At 37.5% G+C, this 19,216-nt stretch overlaps 1 protein-coding gene across 1 annotated transcript; it reads left to right on the plus strand.

The window, feature by feature from the left end:
* The first annotated feature begins 7,623 nt into the window (after positions 1-7,623).
* On the plus strand, positions 7,624-15,792 carry IL21 (interleukin 21). The gene is made up of 5 exons (XM_032292371.1): positions 7,624-7,847; positions 7,955-7,990; positions 12,798-12,953; positions 15,079-15,156; positions 15,247-15,792. Exons 1-5 carry the CDS (start codon positions 7,671-7,673, stop codon positions 15,295-15,297), a joined length of 498 nt encoding a protein of 165 aa, XP_032148262.1. The 5' UTR covers positions 7,624-7,670; the 3' UTR covers positions 15,298-15,792.
* The last annotated feature ends 3,424 nt before the right edge of the window (positions 15,793-19,216 follow it).

Here is a 19,216-nt window from a genome sequence, read left to right on the forward strand (position 1 = left end):
GGCTGGAGGGCAGTGGCATGATCTCAGCTCACTGCAACCTCCGCCTCCTGGATTCAAGTGATTCTCCTGCCTCAGCCTCCTGAGTAGCTAAGTAGCTGGGATTATAGGCATGCATCACCACGTCCAGCTATTTTTGTATTATTATTATTATTTTTCTTAGGAGAGACAGGATTTCTCCATGTTGGTCAGGCTGGTCTCGAACTCCTGACCTCAGGTGATCCGCCTGCCTCGGCCTCCCAAAGTGCTAGGATTACAGGTGTGAGCCATTTCACCCAGCCTGCAGTCATCATTCTTAATGATTACCATTGACCTTCCTCAGCCTCTGTAATCCTGACATTTCTAAGACCTAAATGTAAACATTTCTAAATGTTGACCTGAACACCAACGCCATTAAAAATAATTATCTGAACACAGTAGCAATGACCATAGCAGTGGTTCTGAGAGCTGGATAAATCAAGTCAAGGGCCAGAGAGTTCTTCATCCCTGTCATGTCATTAAAGCTTCTGGTTGATGCAGATACTGATGATGAACAGCTTTGGCTAAATACGCTAATCTGACCTGTGATGACTTAACTGCCAATATCCAAAATCATTGAATCATTTATCTCTTAATTTCATGAAAATTTACTTTTAGTTGATGCTTGTTATAAGCATGTTTCTTTTGTATTCCTCATTTTTCCTTCTTCTTTTGTACTGATTTCCCCCTTGGTGTGTATTTTAAAGTTCTGAGAGTTAAGTGGAGCAAACAGTGAGTGTTGCAATATTCTCATAACCATGAAAAGGCTTGAAAAACATGGAAAATGAATAATAATTGATTTAAAAATGTAAATAACTAAGTCATATTTTTGCCCTTTCCTGTCAAGATAACTGATTTCCTGATTGCTTTTGTCTATGCTATTCAAGACCCAAATGACTGCAGAAGTTTATTCATTTCTTTATCTCTTCCTTTATGGATATAAAACACTAGAAAATTATTATTAGGTCTTACACTGGACCAGGTTGTCACCAGTTAAAGTCAATGAAAGAGAAGCAATTGGATATTCTGGCCCAGATGAGAAGCTGATTATTTTATTTAATTAACCCAGAAAAGATTACATTTAAATTCTAGATATTATCAACAATAATTCTGCAAACAGACTCCCCTTTTTACCCCAAACCACGTCAGGAACATCTTCATTGAGGTCCAGTCCCTTTATGGAATCTCATTAACTAACCACACGGGCTGTTCTGTTTCATCAGCAATGAAACAGAACATCAACATCAACAACATCAGCAATGGAGGCAGTTTCCTGCTATAGAGAGAAGTCGTCAGGCTCTGGAGGTAGTTCTTCCAATCACTTCAATGTCTTCCTTATCGTCTTTGTGCTTCGGTAGTAAAGAGGCATAATCATAATACCTATTTCTCATGGTTGTTGCTTTAAATGAGACTATATCTATAAAGCACTTAGGTACAAAAGTGTTTGCTAGAATATTTATTAATATTATCTTTTTGATTGGCCAAAAGTCTTTTCTCAGAAAGAGGAATCCCATTTCCCATTATTAGCAGCAAAAGAGTCTATTGGGTATAACTATTTCTCTGTTTAAAGGGTGATTTCAGGGCAGTCTTGGAGCCCAGTGGGCAAATCTCACAGAGTCTGTGTTTCCTTTGTTAATTATTTATTCTTGTTTTTAGAACTACCATGCACCCTGTATGTGGCAAAACCATATTTAAAGAATTGAATTAAAATAAAACATTCAACACTGAAACTGTAGTGAGCACATTGACTTCTAATGGCTCAGAAGCCATTTCAGGATTCTGTGGTCGCTTGTCCTCCCCACCCCTGAGTGTGGTATAAGACTGGATCTCCCCAATATTAATCTAGTGAAATATCCCTGTGTGAATCCTGTATGAACTGCTGTCCCTGACATAGGTTGAGTGAAAAAAAGGAAGCTGGAGAGGCTGATGAAACTTGTCTCACCTGTGGACCCAGGTTGAAGAGTGCAGATGTTCCAATGCTCTGTCTCTATCTTCTAGGCCTGGCGGTCATGGAATGAAGGACATCTGATCTCTAGCCTCCCTGCTGGGTATCCATGTTGGAGCCAAGACCTGAGGAGAAGACCCATGTGGCTATTGCTAGAACTCCTCTGGACCCAGCACTTCAGAAGCAGGACTGTGCTTCCAAACAATGACTTTGTGTGAATGTTAGCAAAGAGACCTGTCTTTCACGAACCCAGTCTTCGACCCACCTGAGTCTGCTAGCAGAATAGAGGACCGCACTCCCCACAGAAAAGGTGCTGTTGATAAGTGGCATCAGTGAGTGACCCTCTGCTGCAACACACTGACCACCAGACGGTAGGGCTGCCAGTGATACCAATCAAGAGCTAGAGAATGTGGGGCCCGAGATGGCTCTTGTTTTTCTCTTGTAAGACAAAAATGACCAGGACTGATCCTTTGGTCTCCATGAGTCCCTGGCCTTCTTAGAATGCACAGTAGTGATCTGGAGTCATGAAATTTGAATATCAGAAGGATTTTTTTTTGTTATGTACATAATGGGTTACATATACACACTCTTACTTTCACATATGTTCTAGAAAAGAAATTAAGTCAGCGATATCAATACATGCAGTGAGTTCAAAAGAATGGGAGAAGAGAGAATAGGAGTGTTTAAACTTCCTTAAGGAAGATTTTACAGAAGGGATTTTGGCAAGTCCTTGAGGATTTTCCTCGTTCAAATTTTCTCCATCAAGTCAAACAAATTTTTATCAGCTGTTACCTGAACATTGTTGGAAAGTACAAAAATTGTCTTGAATTATTTTAGTGACATTTTTCTTCTAGTTTGACAGAGACCGATGTAAAGCTCATACCAGCCCAGAGACAAGCCACCTGTCTGAGTACCTTTAATATGCATTAAAAGTAGTGGTACACATGATAATAACTTAATATTACTCTAAACACTGGAGGCCTCTCTTCCCACAGTTTGCCATGCAGAACATCTAATTCTACCCATGAGGGGCAAAAGCCAGTGAAAACAGAAAAGGGGTATTCACCCCGCAGGGATCACAGGAAGAACCATGAGGACGGGCCAGGGAGTTGGGGGTGTTCATCTCAGTTTTAGACCTGGCACAGTTTTCCCATGCAAAACCTTTCCTCTTCAGACTTCCACCTCATTAGTTCCCTGGCCTCATTTCTGCCCTGACAAGGTGTTCTATAAACACAGTCCATTAAAGAAAATTCTTAAAATGTGTCCATGAATCCCCTTGGGTAAATGACTAAAGTTTTATACTTTCACAGTGACGACCTTGATTATATTCCTGGAAAGTATATATCTAGTAAAACTCATCACTCTATTCCAAGGTACCAAATAGACCTGGAAGGTAAGTAAAAGTGGTTTGCTTGCTATTCAAGTGTGGCTTCCAGCCAAGCTGCTGACTCTCAGCCACTCCTTTATAGACATTCTGGAGCTGCCACACTTATGCCTGATGGTGTGCACATGCTGAAAAAACACAGTTTGCATAACCCTTTACCAAAGTCTCTGGGGGCTGGAAAACAAACAGCAATTGCATGACATTTCCACTGAGAAGCTGATGAGATTTAAGATTTTCTTCTGCTCACAATAGCAATACAAAATTTTGCATGTAATTGCAGGAGGTTAGGGAATCTCTGAAGCACATGTATGGAACCCGGGAAATCCACAGATGCCAAGCTAAGCCCCCATGTGTTAACAGGAAAGGACCAAGGAAGAAATGGACACCGGGGTTTTTAAATACCTCAGATGGGCCATGCGTAGAAATGACAAATTCTTTTTAATTGTCTCTCCCTTCCTCTTCCCTTTCTCTTTCCCTCCCTTTTATTTCCTACCTTAAGAATAAATTCTATATTTTAGTCGTGTTTTTTTGCCTGGATAAAAGTAGTCACTGTTGGGGCTTAAGTGTGACATTTTGAGACAAAAGACAGAGAATTCTGCCATAATGTGACACACGTTTCAAAAATCACTGCACTATACAAAATCATAAACTCAAAAACCACACGCTTACAGGAAAATGAGATTAGGAGCACAGCACTCAAAAACTTCATCAGTGACACTAAAAAAGAAGATAGCAACCTAATTTAAAAAGACAGCTGCTTTAGACAGGTTAAATGGTTAAGAAGTACACAAATGCTAGAATAAATACATTGTTTTACCTAGAAAAAGACTTGAAGTTTGTTCATGGAGTTGGGTGTTGGGAAGGTTACAGTTTGTGAGTTCCTGAGACGTGGCGAAGGAGAGTTCTCTGGGATGGAAAATTGTGACGCCAGATGTAGATGGGTGTGGCTCATTATACATGCGTGAACTGAGGATGTTGGTGACTGTTGGAGGTATGACGACATCTTATGTATTCCTACATGGCTCAGTTCAGTTGGATGCAGTTTTCTTTATTCATCTAGCATTTCTTGCGGATAAAATTAAACATAAGGAAACACAAAGTTCTTGTTATATTCAAATTGTTCATTGATATATTAATCCCATTGGAATATATTATCATTTTCAAAATGAGCCTTATAGCAGGAGTGATTGTACTCAGATTATAAAAATAATTATAATTTAAAGAGTAAGCAGCCCTTCAAACCCCAATGATATGATGCTGTAAAGGTAGCAATAACGTTAATATTTCTGAGCAGTGAATAATTTACTTTGCCTAGTGGCTCAAATACTTTTGGGCCTCCTTGCTCCCACCCTAAGGTTCATCTCCACACAGTGATGAATTCAAATGAAATGCAAATTGGGATCCATAACTTTGAACCATGCTGTCAATCCTGAGTGAAGTTTTCTCAGGGCTAGGAAGGAGTTTTTACAACACACACCAGACTTTCTGGAACATCCTCACTATAGGTTTTTTATCCCTGAAGTCCATACCATGTGGCAGCTACACTAATCTTACTTCCCTCCTTTGTCCATACTTCTTTATATCCTCTACCTGCACCTCCCCAAAGCCCAACCAAATTCCAACCTTTGCTGGATCTTTTTTTCTTATCACCCTTTCCTCTCTTTCCCACTTTTCCTACTTTTTCCCCCCAAGATTAAGAATCCCATACCTATGTATGTTACTTTCCTACTGCTGCTGTAACAAATTACCATAAACACTTCAAAGAGATGGGCGTCTTTTCAAGTAAGGACAAAACAGCATGCATTTATTACCTTACATTTCTGAAGGTCAGAAGTAATAACTCAAAATGAGCGTTATGGGACTAAAGTCAAGGTGTTGGCAGGGCTGCATTCTTTTCGAAGGCTCCATGGAAGAATCTGTTTCTTACTTTTCCCAGACTCTAGAAGCCACCTGTATTCCTTGGCTTCTGGCCCCACATCACTCCAACTTCCACCTCTGACATCACAGCTCCTTCTTTTACTTTGACCCTCCTGTCTTCCTGTTATAAAGGCTCCTGTGATTGCATTGGGCCCACAGGATAATCCAGAATAATCTTCCCATCTCAAAATCTTTAATTTATTCACATCAGCAAAGTCCCCTTTGTCATGTAAGGTAACATTTTCACAGGTTCCAGGGATTAGGGCATGGATATCTTTGGGGCATTAGTAAATCTGTCACACCAGAGATGATATCCAAAATGCTTAAAAACTAATGTGCCATTTAAGGTAGAAATTCCAACTTTCAGAAAGGCCTCTGGTCATAGTGCTGGAGCAAGACTCTGAAACCCCTGATGCACTCGTAGATGGATTATGGAGAGGGTTGGGATGTCTCAGGGAGGGACTGGGATGTCTAACATAGTGGTGAGGCACTCCAGGGCCAGAAGCAATGGTTCTCTCCAGGCAATACGAAAGATCTTTGGCTTTTTTTCTTTTTTAAACCACCAGTACAACTACAACCATGTATTCTGGCTGAACACTGACCTGTCCATTCTGTTCCTTCTCTGATCAGTTTAGCCTCCCTATGCTTCTTTAAGTTTTCCCCTTCATCCTCATCCATGATTAGCATGCGAACCTCCTGGGATGTTACCACATGCTATACTTAGCCTTTTTGTCTCATCTAATCTCATCACAACCTTATGATTAGATTCTGTACTTATCTTCCTTTTGCAATTACACACACAGGATCATATGTGCTATTAATTGGTAGAACCTGGATTTGACCTCAAGCTTTAGAAAATGACCTCCTAACCACTGTAAGTGTATTCAAGGAGATGCATATCTGTTCAGGTGGATTAGGAGAGCATGTACAAAGACCATACAGGCAATGTGGAGGCACCAAGTGGCAACCCTTTGTCCACATGCATTCATAAGTTTGTGCAGAACCCTGTCCTATAGAATATAACTATTACATGGAGGAATTCTTGATCATATTGTATGAACTCTTGTCTACTATGTAAGGCAAAACCTGTATACTCTTGAATAGACATTCTATAATAAAAAGATTAGTCAACTACAGAGCAAATCAAGTCAAAACTCCAATTTTTCTTGGCTACATAACAATCTAGAATAAAGTATGGTATTCTAAAGTATGTAATGAAATAAATGAATGAATAAATAAAATCCATAGTCAAGAGTTTTATTTATATGACCTAACTAATTATGGTACATGACTTTCTGGTTAGAATATTATATTCAACTTTCTCAAATGGGTTAGAGTCGCAGGGACAAGAGAAGCAGAAGAAAGGATGATAAAACCATTTCTGGATTTTAGGTCTTTAATTAACCTCTACCCGGTCACAGATGCAGTTAGAAATATGTCGCTCACACCCAGAGGAAATAGTATCTAACAGAACAAAGTAATACTACCATAAGAGAAAATGAATCATTTATGGGTATATTTTATTTTGCTGATTGGAAATATTTTTGGTTTGGACAAGATTGAGCATTAGTAAGTTTCACTCATTTAATTGATGTATTATATAGAAGAGATGGATATTAGATAATTTTTTAGATAATGGTAGAGTGAGATCTTGTTTGAGAAGGACAGAATTTCTATAGAGTCCCTTAGAGTCAATTATAATATTAATAAATCAGATTGTTAAGTAACATGTCAGAAGCCAAAATAAATGTTTAGTTAAAGATGCTTTGGTGAACAGTTGGAAGCAAATTCTATTTTAAACTCTTGAAACTTAACCTAAAATATTCTTGCAAATTTGGAAAATACCTCTTTATTTAAAATTTCCTAAAAGATAGCCTCTCCTCCTACTTTTATGATGGAATACTGGATGATTTTAGTCAAAAGACATAGTTATTACCATAAGAAAAAGTCCTGCATGAAAGTACATGTTGCCTTTACTCATTATCAAAGTGCCCTTATGACTATCAGAGAGAACAGGTAAGATGCCAGGGGAGGCTGAGAAAAAGAAATCAAAGTGTTTTTGTTTACTTTTTTGAAGTCTTATAGTACCTACTGTTTATTATACATACTTTTTAATTCATGCTGAAAATTGGAATTCACCCATTCTCTCTTTTTCCTGTCAAAGGTGCAGATAGGGCACATTTCGTTGACTCCATCAATCCCTGCCCCCACACATTAGCACATGCACACGTATACCTAGCCAGTGGAAAAGAAAAAAGAGTTACTCACATTCATCCATTTTACGAAGATTTCCAGGCTGCAATGGGAGGGCTTTACCTCTCCCTGAAGGATGAATAAATAGGTAGCTTAACTGACAATCTGTTCTCATTCAAGCTGAAGTGAAAACGAGACCAAGGTCTTGCTCTACTAATGGTACTTATGAGATCCAGTCCTGGCAACATGGAAAGGATAGTCATCTGTCTGATAGTCATCTTCTTGGGTACATTGGTCCATAAATCAAGTTCCCAAGGTCAAGATCGCCACATGATTAGAATGCGTCAACTTATAGATATTGTTGATCAGCTGAAAAGTTATGTGAATGACTTGGTAAGACCATATTTGTCACCAAAAAATTGAAATCATACTTTTCAATTAATATAAAAGGAGGCTTTGACTTATAAAAATAACTCAGAATAACTTTTCTTTTGCTCTAGGACCCCGAATTTCTGCCAGCTCCAGAAGATGTAGAGGTAAGACTAGTTGAATTTATTTCTGAAAATACATTTGACATGCTTGTAAATCCAATATGAAAGGCATTAGCATGATTATATAGGAGCATACTGAATTTTAATGAATTTAGCAGTCTAATAATTGATAAAATATTTATTTATATTTTGTTTATTCACTGATTTACCAAAAACCAGCTAATAAAATGCAATATTATATTTTTCATAAACTATATTTATCTTCAAGAATCTTTAAGAGTACTCCTTAGTAGTATTGCTGAGACAGAATAACAAAACTAGAAATCTATAATCAGTTTCTGAACAATGCACAGCTAGTTACTTTTTAAGAGGCCTTGGGCAGAAAAGCTCTTAAGCCTTCTTTGTTATCCTACTTAAGAAACATAGATACATACCATAGGAAGCGGAATTAACCTTTTAATAACAAGATAAAAAAAGAAAGAATTAGATTACAGGGACAGCATGGAGAAATGGTGGTGTGGAAATCAAAGCAAAGCCATCCTTTAGAATATAATTCACATATACCTTGGCCTCAGTGAATCTTGTCTTTGGCCTTCCGTGAGGTCTTTTGAAAGAACCATTTTGAACAATTCATCCCGTCTCTTAAGCCATTTAAATCCATTAGAATTCCAGGAAGAACTGGCCTGGCACATAGTTCAAGAGTGCTGTCCGCTGATCTTTTTCTCCATGAACTTCTGTGATCTGATCTTCTGGTCTGGTACCCTGAAAGTATAAATGCAATTGGGGAAATGTTTTCATTGTCACAGACCTTTAATTGCATAAATTAGAATAACTATAAAAGTGCTACCAGTAATTGACTTCTTAAGTCTCACCACTTAAGAAGATACATTGCAAAGAAAACACTTATCGTAAATGACTATGTGTAAAAGTTTAGAAAGTGAATGAGTCACAACTATTGCTTTTCTCTAAAATTCACTCTCTAGCTCTGAACCTAACCACTCTCATTTACTAGGTCCTTTTCTAATAAGCAGCATCTAAAATGAAAGTAGCACATTCAGCTTATTGGAAAGACTTTTCCAATAAGTGAAAATATTTCTTAATCAATGTGCCTAATTACGAAAACATACATTTCTAGCATCTCACGAAACTTGTTTAACTGTTATGGTTAGAGTCCTTTCCAGAGTTTCCTGGCTGTAGTCTATAACTTGCAAAATAAGAAATAGAAAAGATATTCCACTTTCTAACCTGAGTTGAACCAAAGGGTACTTGCTTTATATGTGTTGTTAATGAAATATTTTTTTTTTATCTTACATCATAATGAGAGAATTTTGTCTCAGTGATACTATATTTACCTGATAATCTGATGAAGCAATTCTAGCTATGATGTAATGAGTAATAGTGTAACTTAGATCTTTAAGTTATACTAGTAGGCAAACTCAGGAAGGAAGAAATAGTTCAAGGCCACGTTAGCATTATATCAAGCTAGCATCAAAGCAGGGTCTGTAAGAGATTTAAAAAAATTAAAAAGTTTAATGAAAATAAAACCATCTAATGTTGCATGTATATAGTAATTATCTAAGATCTCTAATTGGCCTAGCCAGACAGCTTTCTTTTCTTCTTTTCCTTTCTGTCTAATCATAAAACCACTGGTTGTCAACCGGTGGTAGTTTTTGTACCCCAGAAAACATTTGGCATTGGCTGGAAAAATTTCTGGTTATCACACTTGGAGGTAGAAATGGGGATGCTACTGGTATCTAGTAGGTAGAAGCCAGGCACTAAACATTCTAGAATGCAGAGGACATCCCTGACAGCAAAGAATTATCTAGCCCCCAGTGTCAAGAGTGTCACTGTTGAGAAACCCTGATATAAACCTAGTTTGTGTGTAGGACAAAGGTAATCTTGTCTAATTAGCAAGACTTCTTAGTATGAATGGCCAGGGCTTTCTTTACTAAAGGAAAAAAAATGTAAAAAATAGATCGCAGGTGGATGAGGTGGCTCTTGCCTGTAATCCCAATGCCTGCAATCCATTTGGGAAGCCAAAGTTGGAGGATTGCTTGAGGTCAGGAGTTTGAGACCAACCTGGGCAAAACAGTGAGACATCCTGTTTCTGCAAAAGGAGGTAAAAATTTTCAAATATTCAATTGCAAAACAACAAAGCCAGTGTGACTCCTCGCAAAAGCAGCGTTTGACTTGTTTTTCAGCTGAAGAAAGGAATGGTTTGTTAATTCTTGCTCTGACTTCACTACCATTCCTTCTAGTCTGCAAAACTAACGTAGGAGCAGAAAACTCCTGATGTTCTCATATATTAAAGCATGAGGGAAACAAAGCCTTTCCTTTGGAATCTGCCGTCACCAAGGCATAGCAAAGGAAAGTAATGGTTATGCTTCCAGATGGTGCTAAATATGGGCCTGGGCATCCTGTAGACTCCTTTAGGGCACCTGAGGCTGCCTAAATCAAGGTTAATCTTTTCATTCTCCTTCTCAGTATACCCTTAAGGCAGTTTAGCAGTGACAGCCCCTCTGCTTCTTTTCCTCTTTTGAGGCTAACTTTGATGTATATATAAAACCAATTCCAACAGTTATTTATCCTGGACCACACTGCTAGACACATCTCTGCTGCTTGCAGAACAAAAGAAAACAAAACACCATTGTCTATTAACACAGGTAAACAGGAAGGGTGGGAGAGAAAGCATAGCCCAGTCAATATGGGCGTCAGTGTCCAGGTGCCATTCAAAGGCTTTCAGAAAAAAATTTCAGTTGTTTTTAGAACTGAAATTGTAGTTGTACAATTTCAGTGCTTTGAGTACTGGTACTGACCATTCCTGGCAATATTGTCTCAAGGGAGTTCATTTGGCAGGGCCCCTCTACTTCTTTGGAACCTAATTTTCTTTCAGCATACACATGTAAATGTTAACTCAGCAAAATGAGCCGCTGTGAGAAATGCTGGTTTTTCAGATCATCACGGATGAAGCAGTCAGTATTTTCAGTTTCAGCTGGAAAATTTACCTCTTTAAATATGAATATTATTTTTTTCCAGTAAGTTAAGCCGGTTGTGGTCAAAAAGAAGAGAAAAGAAAAAACTTCAACAAACATGAACGTGTGGTTTTCAAGGAAAAAAAGTGCTATAATGAACATTTATAAATAGTTTCTATTAAATAAGCATTTTGGCAAACATATGGAAAGGACACCACCTTGCCCTTATGAGAGGCAATCTGCCCTGATATAAGGAAACCAGATAAGCTGGTTCTCGGCTTGTGGCTATATATGCAAAGTGAACCTGATAGGTTTGTATCTTAGAGATGCATGTTATTAATCAACATTCATACTGGGTAAGCATATGGGTTGGAAAATGCAAAGCAGGCCAGATGCTGTGTTCAGCTGATTGTCCCTAAGAAGATTCAGGTAATATTGTTACGTATAGGCCTGCCTTTGTAGGGACTGGGAGGGATTGAGGTTTCTGGTTATAAGGTAGTCGCTTCCATATGTATTACTGAAATGAAAATATATCAACTTCAGGGGTAAAATAGCATCATATACACAATTTTTTTTTCTTTTTTGAGATGGAGTCTCACTCTGTTGCCCAGGCTGGAGTGCAGTGGTGCAATCTCGGCTCACTGCAAACTTTGCCTCCGAGTTCAAGTGATTTTCCTGCCTCAGCCTCCTGAGTAGCTGGGATTACAGGTGCCCACCACTGCGCCCAGTTAATTTTTGTATTTTTAGTAAAGACGGGATTTCACCATTTTGCCCAGGCTGGTCTTGAACTCCTGACCTTGTGATCCACCTGCCTCACCCTCCCAAAGTGTTGAAATTACAGGCGTGAGCCACCATGCCTGGCCACACGTTTTCCGAAAGAAAAAAGTAAATCGGATACAAATAAATTGGATATGAGCTTTTCGATCAGCATTAAACATGTTTTCAACAAGTCAGTATATATTTGGTTCTTCCAGTAAATTCCATTTCCTTTCCAGTTTGATTGCTAAGATTTTGGCTTATTTGTTAGTCATTAGTTATTTTGCCAAACCAAGAGATAAGTGTTTGATGCTTATTTTGTCCACTCCTCCATTCTCTGAGACCCTACTCTTACCTTCTAAGAAATGATCTTCCCTCCCATTGGTTGGGCAAGCCTCAAATTGTTCCTCAACTGCTTGATTCAGGCAGAATCCTACCCTAACTGAGCTGAGAGTATGAAAAGGGTTTTAGAAAAGTCATGTGTGATCTATGGCAAGTGTATTAAATCTTAGATGTAAAATATGCCATCAGAGATAGGTATCTGCTTCCTTTCCCCAAAGGAGGGTCTTTAATTCATTTACTTCATGTTATGTTAACTTCACAAATATATATTGATCATCCACTGGCAACACACTATGCCTGGTGCTGTGCAGAATAAAATGCGGCTGAAGACATGTCATGATAGGTACATTATAGAAACTGCAAACAAATGAAAAATATTCTTCTTCAAGCTACAACATAATTTACCCAAAGCTGCCACTAGTCACAGTGTAAGTTTTACAGCCTCATAATTCAGCAAATGCGCTCCTAAACCGAACTAATGCTCCCCTATAAAACACAAAGGTCTTGTCCACCACCCAGAGATCAAAATGGTCCTCTGTATAGCATCAGGAATAAAGTATTGTGAAGAAGTGAGGCTCTTTTCTCTCTTATCTGCGAGGCAGGGGATTATCCCTTTTCTCCATCCCAAAGAGTAAGTAGGAGGTGAAATCATTCATCACTTGTCTGTTGAAACAAGGTAACACAAGACATTGCAGTAGAGATAGAAATACAGGATTGGGAAAATCATCTTTTACTTTCCGAATAATGTTTGTTAACATATATACAAATTATTTCTCTTTCAGACAAACTGTGAGTGGTCAGCTTTTTCATGTTTTCAGAAGGCCCAACTAAAGTCCGCAAACACAGGAGACAATGAAAGGATAATCAATGTGTCAATTAAAAAGCTGAAGAGGAAACCACCTTCCACAAAAGCAGAGAGAAGACAGAAACACAGACTAGTAAGATTGTCATCTGTCATCTATCTTATTTGTACTTATAAACTATATCTCTTGCATTACATAAACACACACACACACACACACACACACACACACACACACACACACACACCTGTAACCAGACCTGCTGGTGTCTTCCTTACTTATAGTTATGCTTTATTATACATGGTGCATTTTAAGAAGTAGGGTCACTCTTTTAAGTCCACAGACTTGAAAGTATTCAGAAACCCAATTAATTTCCTAGTAGTCCTTGGCAGCTGGAATGTGTTAAAATAGCTTCTCAAGGTGAGGAAGTCATTAGGCATAGAATCCAACTGTGATTTTGGAGTTAAGGAATATTTTCCTCTCATTTGGTCACATATAACTTGTGTTCTTATTAACAGGAGATAGATCCTTTCTGACAAGAAAAGAGCCTACAAGAGACTAGGGCAAATCTTAAACTTTGCCTTCTCTCTTGAATCATATTACTATCCTGTACATTAGCAGAGTCAGTAATGAATTAAAATAGGCAGGCCTCATTACTTGGCTGAGAAATTTTAGCAGTCCCTAGCTTTTCGGAGCCCTGAGATCCTCTTGTATATGCCAACTCATGAGCAATGTGGATACTCAAGAACATGAATAATTCAATGATTAATCAAAGCCAGTGGGAAAACACATAAAATAAATTACTCTCAAATTTTTAAAATTAGTTCTCCTCCAAAAAAATTCCACATGTGATTTAAATGAAATCTTAATTACATTATCAAAATGATTCTTATCTCCTTTGGTTGTTTGGCCAGGTGACCATGTGAAAACTATCCCTCTAAATCTTTCCTCAGAAAGAAAGGAGCTGAACAAATTTTTGAAACTCATTAATTGGCAGTTTAGCAACTTAAAACTCTCCAGTTAAGCATCTTCATCTTACAGATGAGGAAAATGAGATCTCCGAGTTAAGTGACTAGCTTCAAGTTCTATACATAGTGTCAGAATGAGAATTAGAACTTATTTATATCTACTACCTTTTAGTGAAATGCTCTCACTACAACATCACACTGGCATTGAGATGCTAATAACTACCAAGCAGTGGCTTGGCATCTAGATAGGAATAAAGACAAAGAACATAAACAAAGAAATTTCTAAAATTATGTAAATGAGCAACACATATACGAAAAACTGTTCAATCTCCCTAGTAATCACATAAATTCCAATTAAAACAAGGAAATCCTGTTTTCTCCAATTAAAAATTTTAACAATACCCTATAATAAGAATGCTCCAAGTGAAAAGAGGTAAAACGCTTTACAATGTACATTGAAACCTTAAAATTTTGTACCCCTTTAATTTAGTAATTCTAGGAATTTATCAAATAAGCAAAGATGTATATGAAAAATTGTTTACAGAGATGTTCTTTGGAGTAATGTAGACAAAAATAGATGCGGCTGGACGCGGTGGCTCATGCCTGTAATCCCAGCACTTTGGGAGGCCCAGACAGGTGGATCAATTGAGGTCAGTAGTTCGAGACCAGCCTAGCCAACATGGTGAAACTCCATCTCTACTAAAAACAAAAAAATTAGCCAGGCACCGTGGTGCATGCCTGTAATTTCAGCTACTTGGGAGGCTGAGGCAGAAGAATTGCTTGAACCCAGGAGGTGGAGGTTGCAGTGAGTGGAGATCACATCACTGCACTCCAGCCTGGGTGACAGAGCAAGACTGTCTCAAAAAAAAAAAAAAAAAGTTAGACACAACCTATGTGTCCAAAAATAGTAATAATTTCATCCTATGTTGGAATACAGAGCATCCACTATATGTCATATTTTTGAAGGCTATTTAACACTTAGAAAATGCCTGTGATATGTTAAATGTAAAAAATAAGCAAATTATCAGTTGGTATAAATAATGTAATTACATAATAATTAAAAATACCCAAAACATGGAGATAATATACAGCAAAACATAGCAGTGGGATTCCTATCTCTGTGAATGGGATTACAAGAACTTTTTCCATTGTTACTTCCCAAGCAGTTTTATGTATTTCTCAAATGTTTTTCAGTGAACATAATGTATGTTTTTAATGATAAAAGTTTTAAAGAAACATTTTACTAAGAAAAAAATTTTAAAGAAGATTGTTACTTTTTCATCGATTTCTAGACATGCCCTTCGTGTGATTCTTATGAGAAAAAACCACCCAAAGAATTCCTAGAAAGATTCAAATCACTTCTCCAAAAGGTATCTACCTTAAATTTCATTTGATTTTCTAATTTATCTTTACCTGTCCAGATTTGCTTCGTAGTTACTCATGATATACTATTTCCACAGATGATTCATCAACATCTCTCCTCTAGAACACATGGAAGTGAAGATTCCTGAGGATCTGACTTGCAGCTGGACACTATGTTACATACTCTAATATAGTAGTTAAACTTATTTCTTGGTATTCCAAGTGAAGGAGTACAATATATTAGCGATGGGAAAAAACACTCTTAAGTGTGCTAAGTCAGGATTATTTCCCCATAATGACTATGCAATAGTCTGATTTTCTATGTCATTGATTCCTATGACTTCTGAAGTTTTTACTTTATCTCACTGCCCAACTTTGACATTTCTTGGTTGAAGGAGAAGGCTAAAATTTTTAACCAAAAATACGGTTTTGACATGTATTGATTTTATATTAACCTTGAGTTTGATTACCACCAGAATATGGTCTATTATGATCATAACTTAAAACGTATATACCTTCATTCAAGTTGAAAATATAGAAACATAGAAGCAAAATATGTAAAAGCAAAATGAAAAGTTAACATCTTTATTCTTTTAAGGAAATGAAAACTGAGTGTTTAAAAACTTATATCTGAATAGTTTTTTTTTTAATCTCAAAATGTCTAACATATAAATATATAATTTATTTATGCACCGGGGATACCAGATGGCTACAGAAGCCTTACTTCTTTATTGGGGTATATAAAAATAATTAAATACTATAAATATGAATATATTTATGGAATAGACTCTTAGTCAGTGGCAATAGAGTATTAAGAAGTTGATTTAATATTACCTTCCTCCAGCCCCCAGTCCCTTATAAGCTAACATTTTAAGCTTGTGGAAATGGTAATTTAAAGCTATAGAGGGACATATGTCAGGTTGTCTTCTGGAACTAAACAGAGTTTTAAAAGTATTGTAGCTCTTTCCTCAAACTGTTAAAATGATCATAGTATTAGCTAGCTAATAACTTCAAATGTCTGTCTCCTTTCTTCTTCGTTTCTTTTCTTCCTTCTTTTTAAAATGAAACTTCTGCTTTGACAGAATTTCAAAACATGTTTAGCATTTTGGACACTTTTAGTTACAATCCTTTTGATAAGAAAAATTCAATCACCTATGTAATTTTAAAATCAGGAGACAAATCAAGAGGCCAGGACTCCTGTCCAAGCTGAAAACAAACTTTCGCATAAACAATCCAATCTTTCAAACTTGGGTAGTAAAAACAGGCAACCTACTCTAGCTGCCATTTCATATCAGCTCCAGCACAGTTTGTTTAAACATGAAGTTAAAAACTCTAGAAAAATAAAATTTTTGCTAGAATGGTATAAGCTATTTGAGAACCTCTTATTGTTAAAATAGTTGTGAATGTGCAAGAGGATGTGGGATGAGAAATGCTTTATGCTCTGAGAAGAAAAATTATCTGCTTAAAACAAACACAGAATTAACTTACAGTTCTAAAAGATATATTGAGAATTATTTAATCAAATTTCAATGAAATGTTTTATCATCAGCAAGTAGACTCAGAGAAAAGAAAAAAAAAGAAATGTTTTGTCATCAGAAACAAGGTACTCTGTTTTAACATTTTAGAATATGTATTATAAAGGAATTATCTGCCTGATGATAATATATAAATAAAATGTGCCTAAGTTTCAACTATGACAGCCTGGGTTGTTGGGATAAAAGTTAGAAGCAGGTACAAAGATAGTGAGAAAGATGGAATCTATATTTCTTGTTTCTGAATTTATAGCTATTAACTTCTTTGACACTGTAGTTTAATATTTAAAATATATATTTCTTTTGGCATGTTTATTGTTAAAAATTTCTGTTCCAATTATTTTGATCAGGGTTTCTTTTTTTTTTTTTTTTCCCTTTTGAGACGGAGTTTCACTCTTGTTACCCAGGTTGGAGTGCAATGGCGCGATCTCGGCTGACCGCAACCTCCGCCTCCTGGGTTCAGGCAATTATTCTGCCTCAGCCTCCTGAGTAGCTGGGATTACAGGCACGCGCCACCATGCCCAGCTGATTTTTTGTATTTTTAGTAGAGACGGGGTTTCACCATGTTGACCAGGATGGTCTTGATCTCTTGACCTCGTGATCCACCCACCTTGGCCTCCCAAAGTGCTGGGATTACAGGCGTGAGCCACCGCGCCCGGCCCTTGATCAGGGTTTCTATCTTAAAAGTAAAAATAATTTAATGAGGGTTTGGCTAAGAGCCTTCATTAAACAAAGTTTAAACACCCAGATAAAGAGCCCCCCAACACCCCAGAAAAGCAATGCATTGAAATAAACAAGATGAAGCAGTGAGATTTCAACAGCTCCATCTTCACTGCTCTGGGTTCAAGACTTAGCCAATTCTTGAAAGGAATATAAAGATAGCCCATAAATATAACTGTTCACCTATGGACGGTAATACAGGAGACCTGAAATTTTGTTGACTATGAAATTATGGTCACTTGTTTAAGCTGTTTAGGTTTCCATTTCGTTATCTGTAGAGTGAGAATCCTGGACTGAATCTCTAATGTCTTTTCTTCCTTTTTCAGAGCTTTAAATGTCTATGCGTCTCCGAAGTTCTGGGTATTCTTACAGGAATATCTGATCATACTTCTAAGTAAAACTTTCTACCATGTCTGATGTTCAGTTGCTCAATATTATTTCAATAACATTTGTAGCAAAGCTCACTTCAGGAACAAGGGACATGCTCCAAGAAAAAAAAAAGGAAGGAGGGAAGGAAGGAAGGAAGGAAGGAAGGAAGGAAGGAAGGAAGGAAGGACGGAAGGGAGAGGGAAATATTACTGTAGGTCATGACAGTTCATGGAAAATTAATCATGATCTTTATTATTTTAGTTCAAAGTGTCTTCTTGGGACGCTTGTATACAATTGTAGCATTATTATTCTATATTATTGCTCTGTTGTATTTACATATGCATCTGAGAATTTAGCTAATATGAACTATGTAGTCTATAACTTAATAATTATTTATTATATATTTGATTTTAAATGTTGATGTTTATGGCTTCTTATTTAAGACTGGATCATATTAAATACTACCCACTCAGTACAACTGTCTTTTGTGATTCCCTGGAAACCCTTAATTCAATAGTCCTGACTGAAAATAAAAGATTATCCTTAGTCTCTGGGAGCATATAGTTTTTACATGTACATGGTAAAGATGATCTTTTCTTCTCACCTGTTCTCACTGAAATGGATACTGTCTCTGCCTCAAGGATATTACTCCTTTGCAGCTCCCAAATGTATGGCAGGTTTAGGAGGAGTTAGAGATATTCTTCCTAATGCCCACTGCCATGATTGCACCCATACCTCTTACACAAAATTCTCTCCTGCATTCAAGTTCATCCTATCTAGCTTTTCTGTTCTCTTCTTACTAATGATTGTCATTTCCTGGCCACTCCTCCATGTTCATTGAGGACTGAGAATGTTCTTTCTCTCAAATCCAACTTCTGCCATCATCTGGGTGACTTCAGTGCTCATGGGTAGGACTCGATTAGCACTGCAGCTTCTCAGAACTTTAACCTCCTCAGTTCTTAGCACCTGCATCTTTCTACCCCGTCCTGTGGTCAACTGCCATGACTATGTCCCAGACTTTATCACCTGGGACCCCTTTTTCTCAGAAATCTTTACATGTATAAAACCATCAGCTGCTAGTCTTTTAGCCCTCAAACTGCCCTACTTCTGCTTAGCCTGTCCTGAAACTCTGAAGCTAGACCTTAACCCCTTCCCATTTTCTCAAATTATTAGTTCTCCTCCCTCTCTCACAGAGCCAGGGTCCCTGATCAGTCCCTTGACCTGCAGGCCAAGCAGCACACACCATCCCCTGCCCTTTCCATTCTTCTTGAGTAGCTGCCTACAAACATTCTAGCTAGCTGTCTTATCCTCAGTGCCTAATCCAGCTTCAGACATTGGCTCCAGCCCCTCACCATTGGAGGTCCTTTCAAACCCCACTTCCTGGCATTCTGGAGTCAGTTTCCATTTCACAGTCAGCTCTGAATATTCACTTGCTTTCAACATCTGC

The sequence above is a fragment of the Sapajus apella genome, unplaced genomic scaffold, assembly GCF_009761245.1.
Source record: "Sapajus apella isolate SASKATOON/1434 unplaced genomic scaffold, GSC_monkey_1.0 scaffold27, whole genome shotgun sequence".
NCBI classification, from domain to species: domain Eukaryota; kingdom Metazoa; phylum Chordata; class Mammalia; order Primates; family Cebidae; genus Sapajus; species Sapajus apella.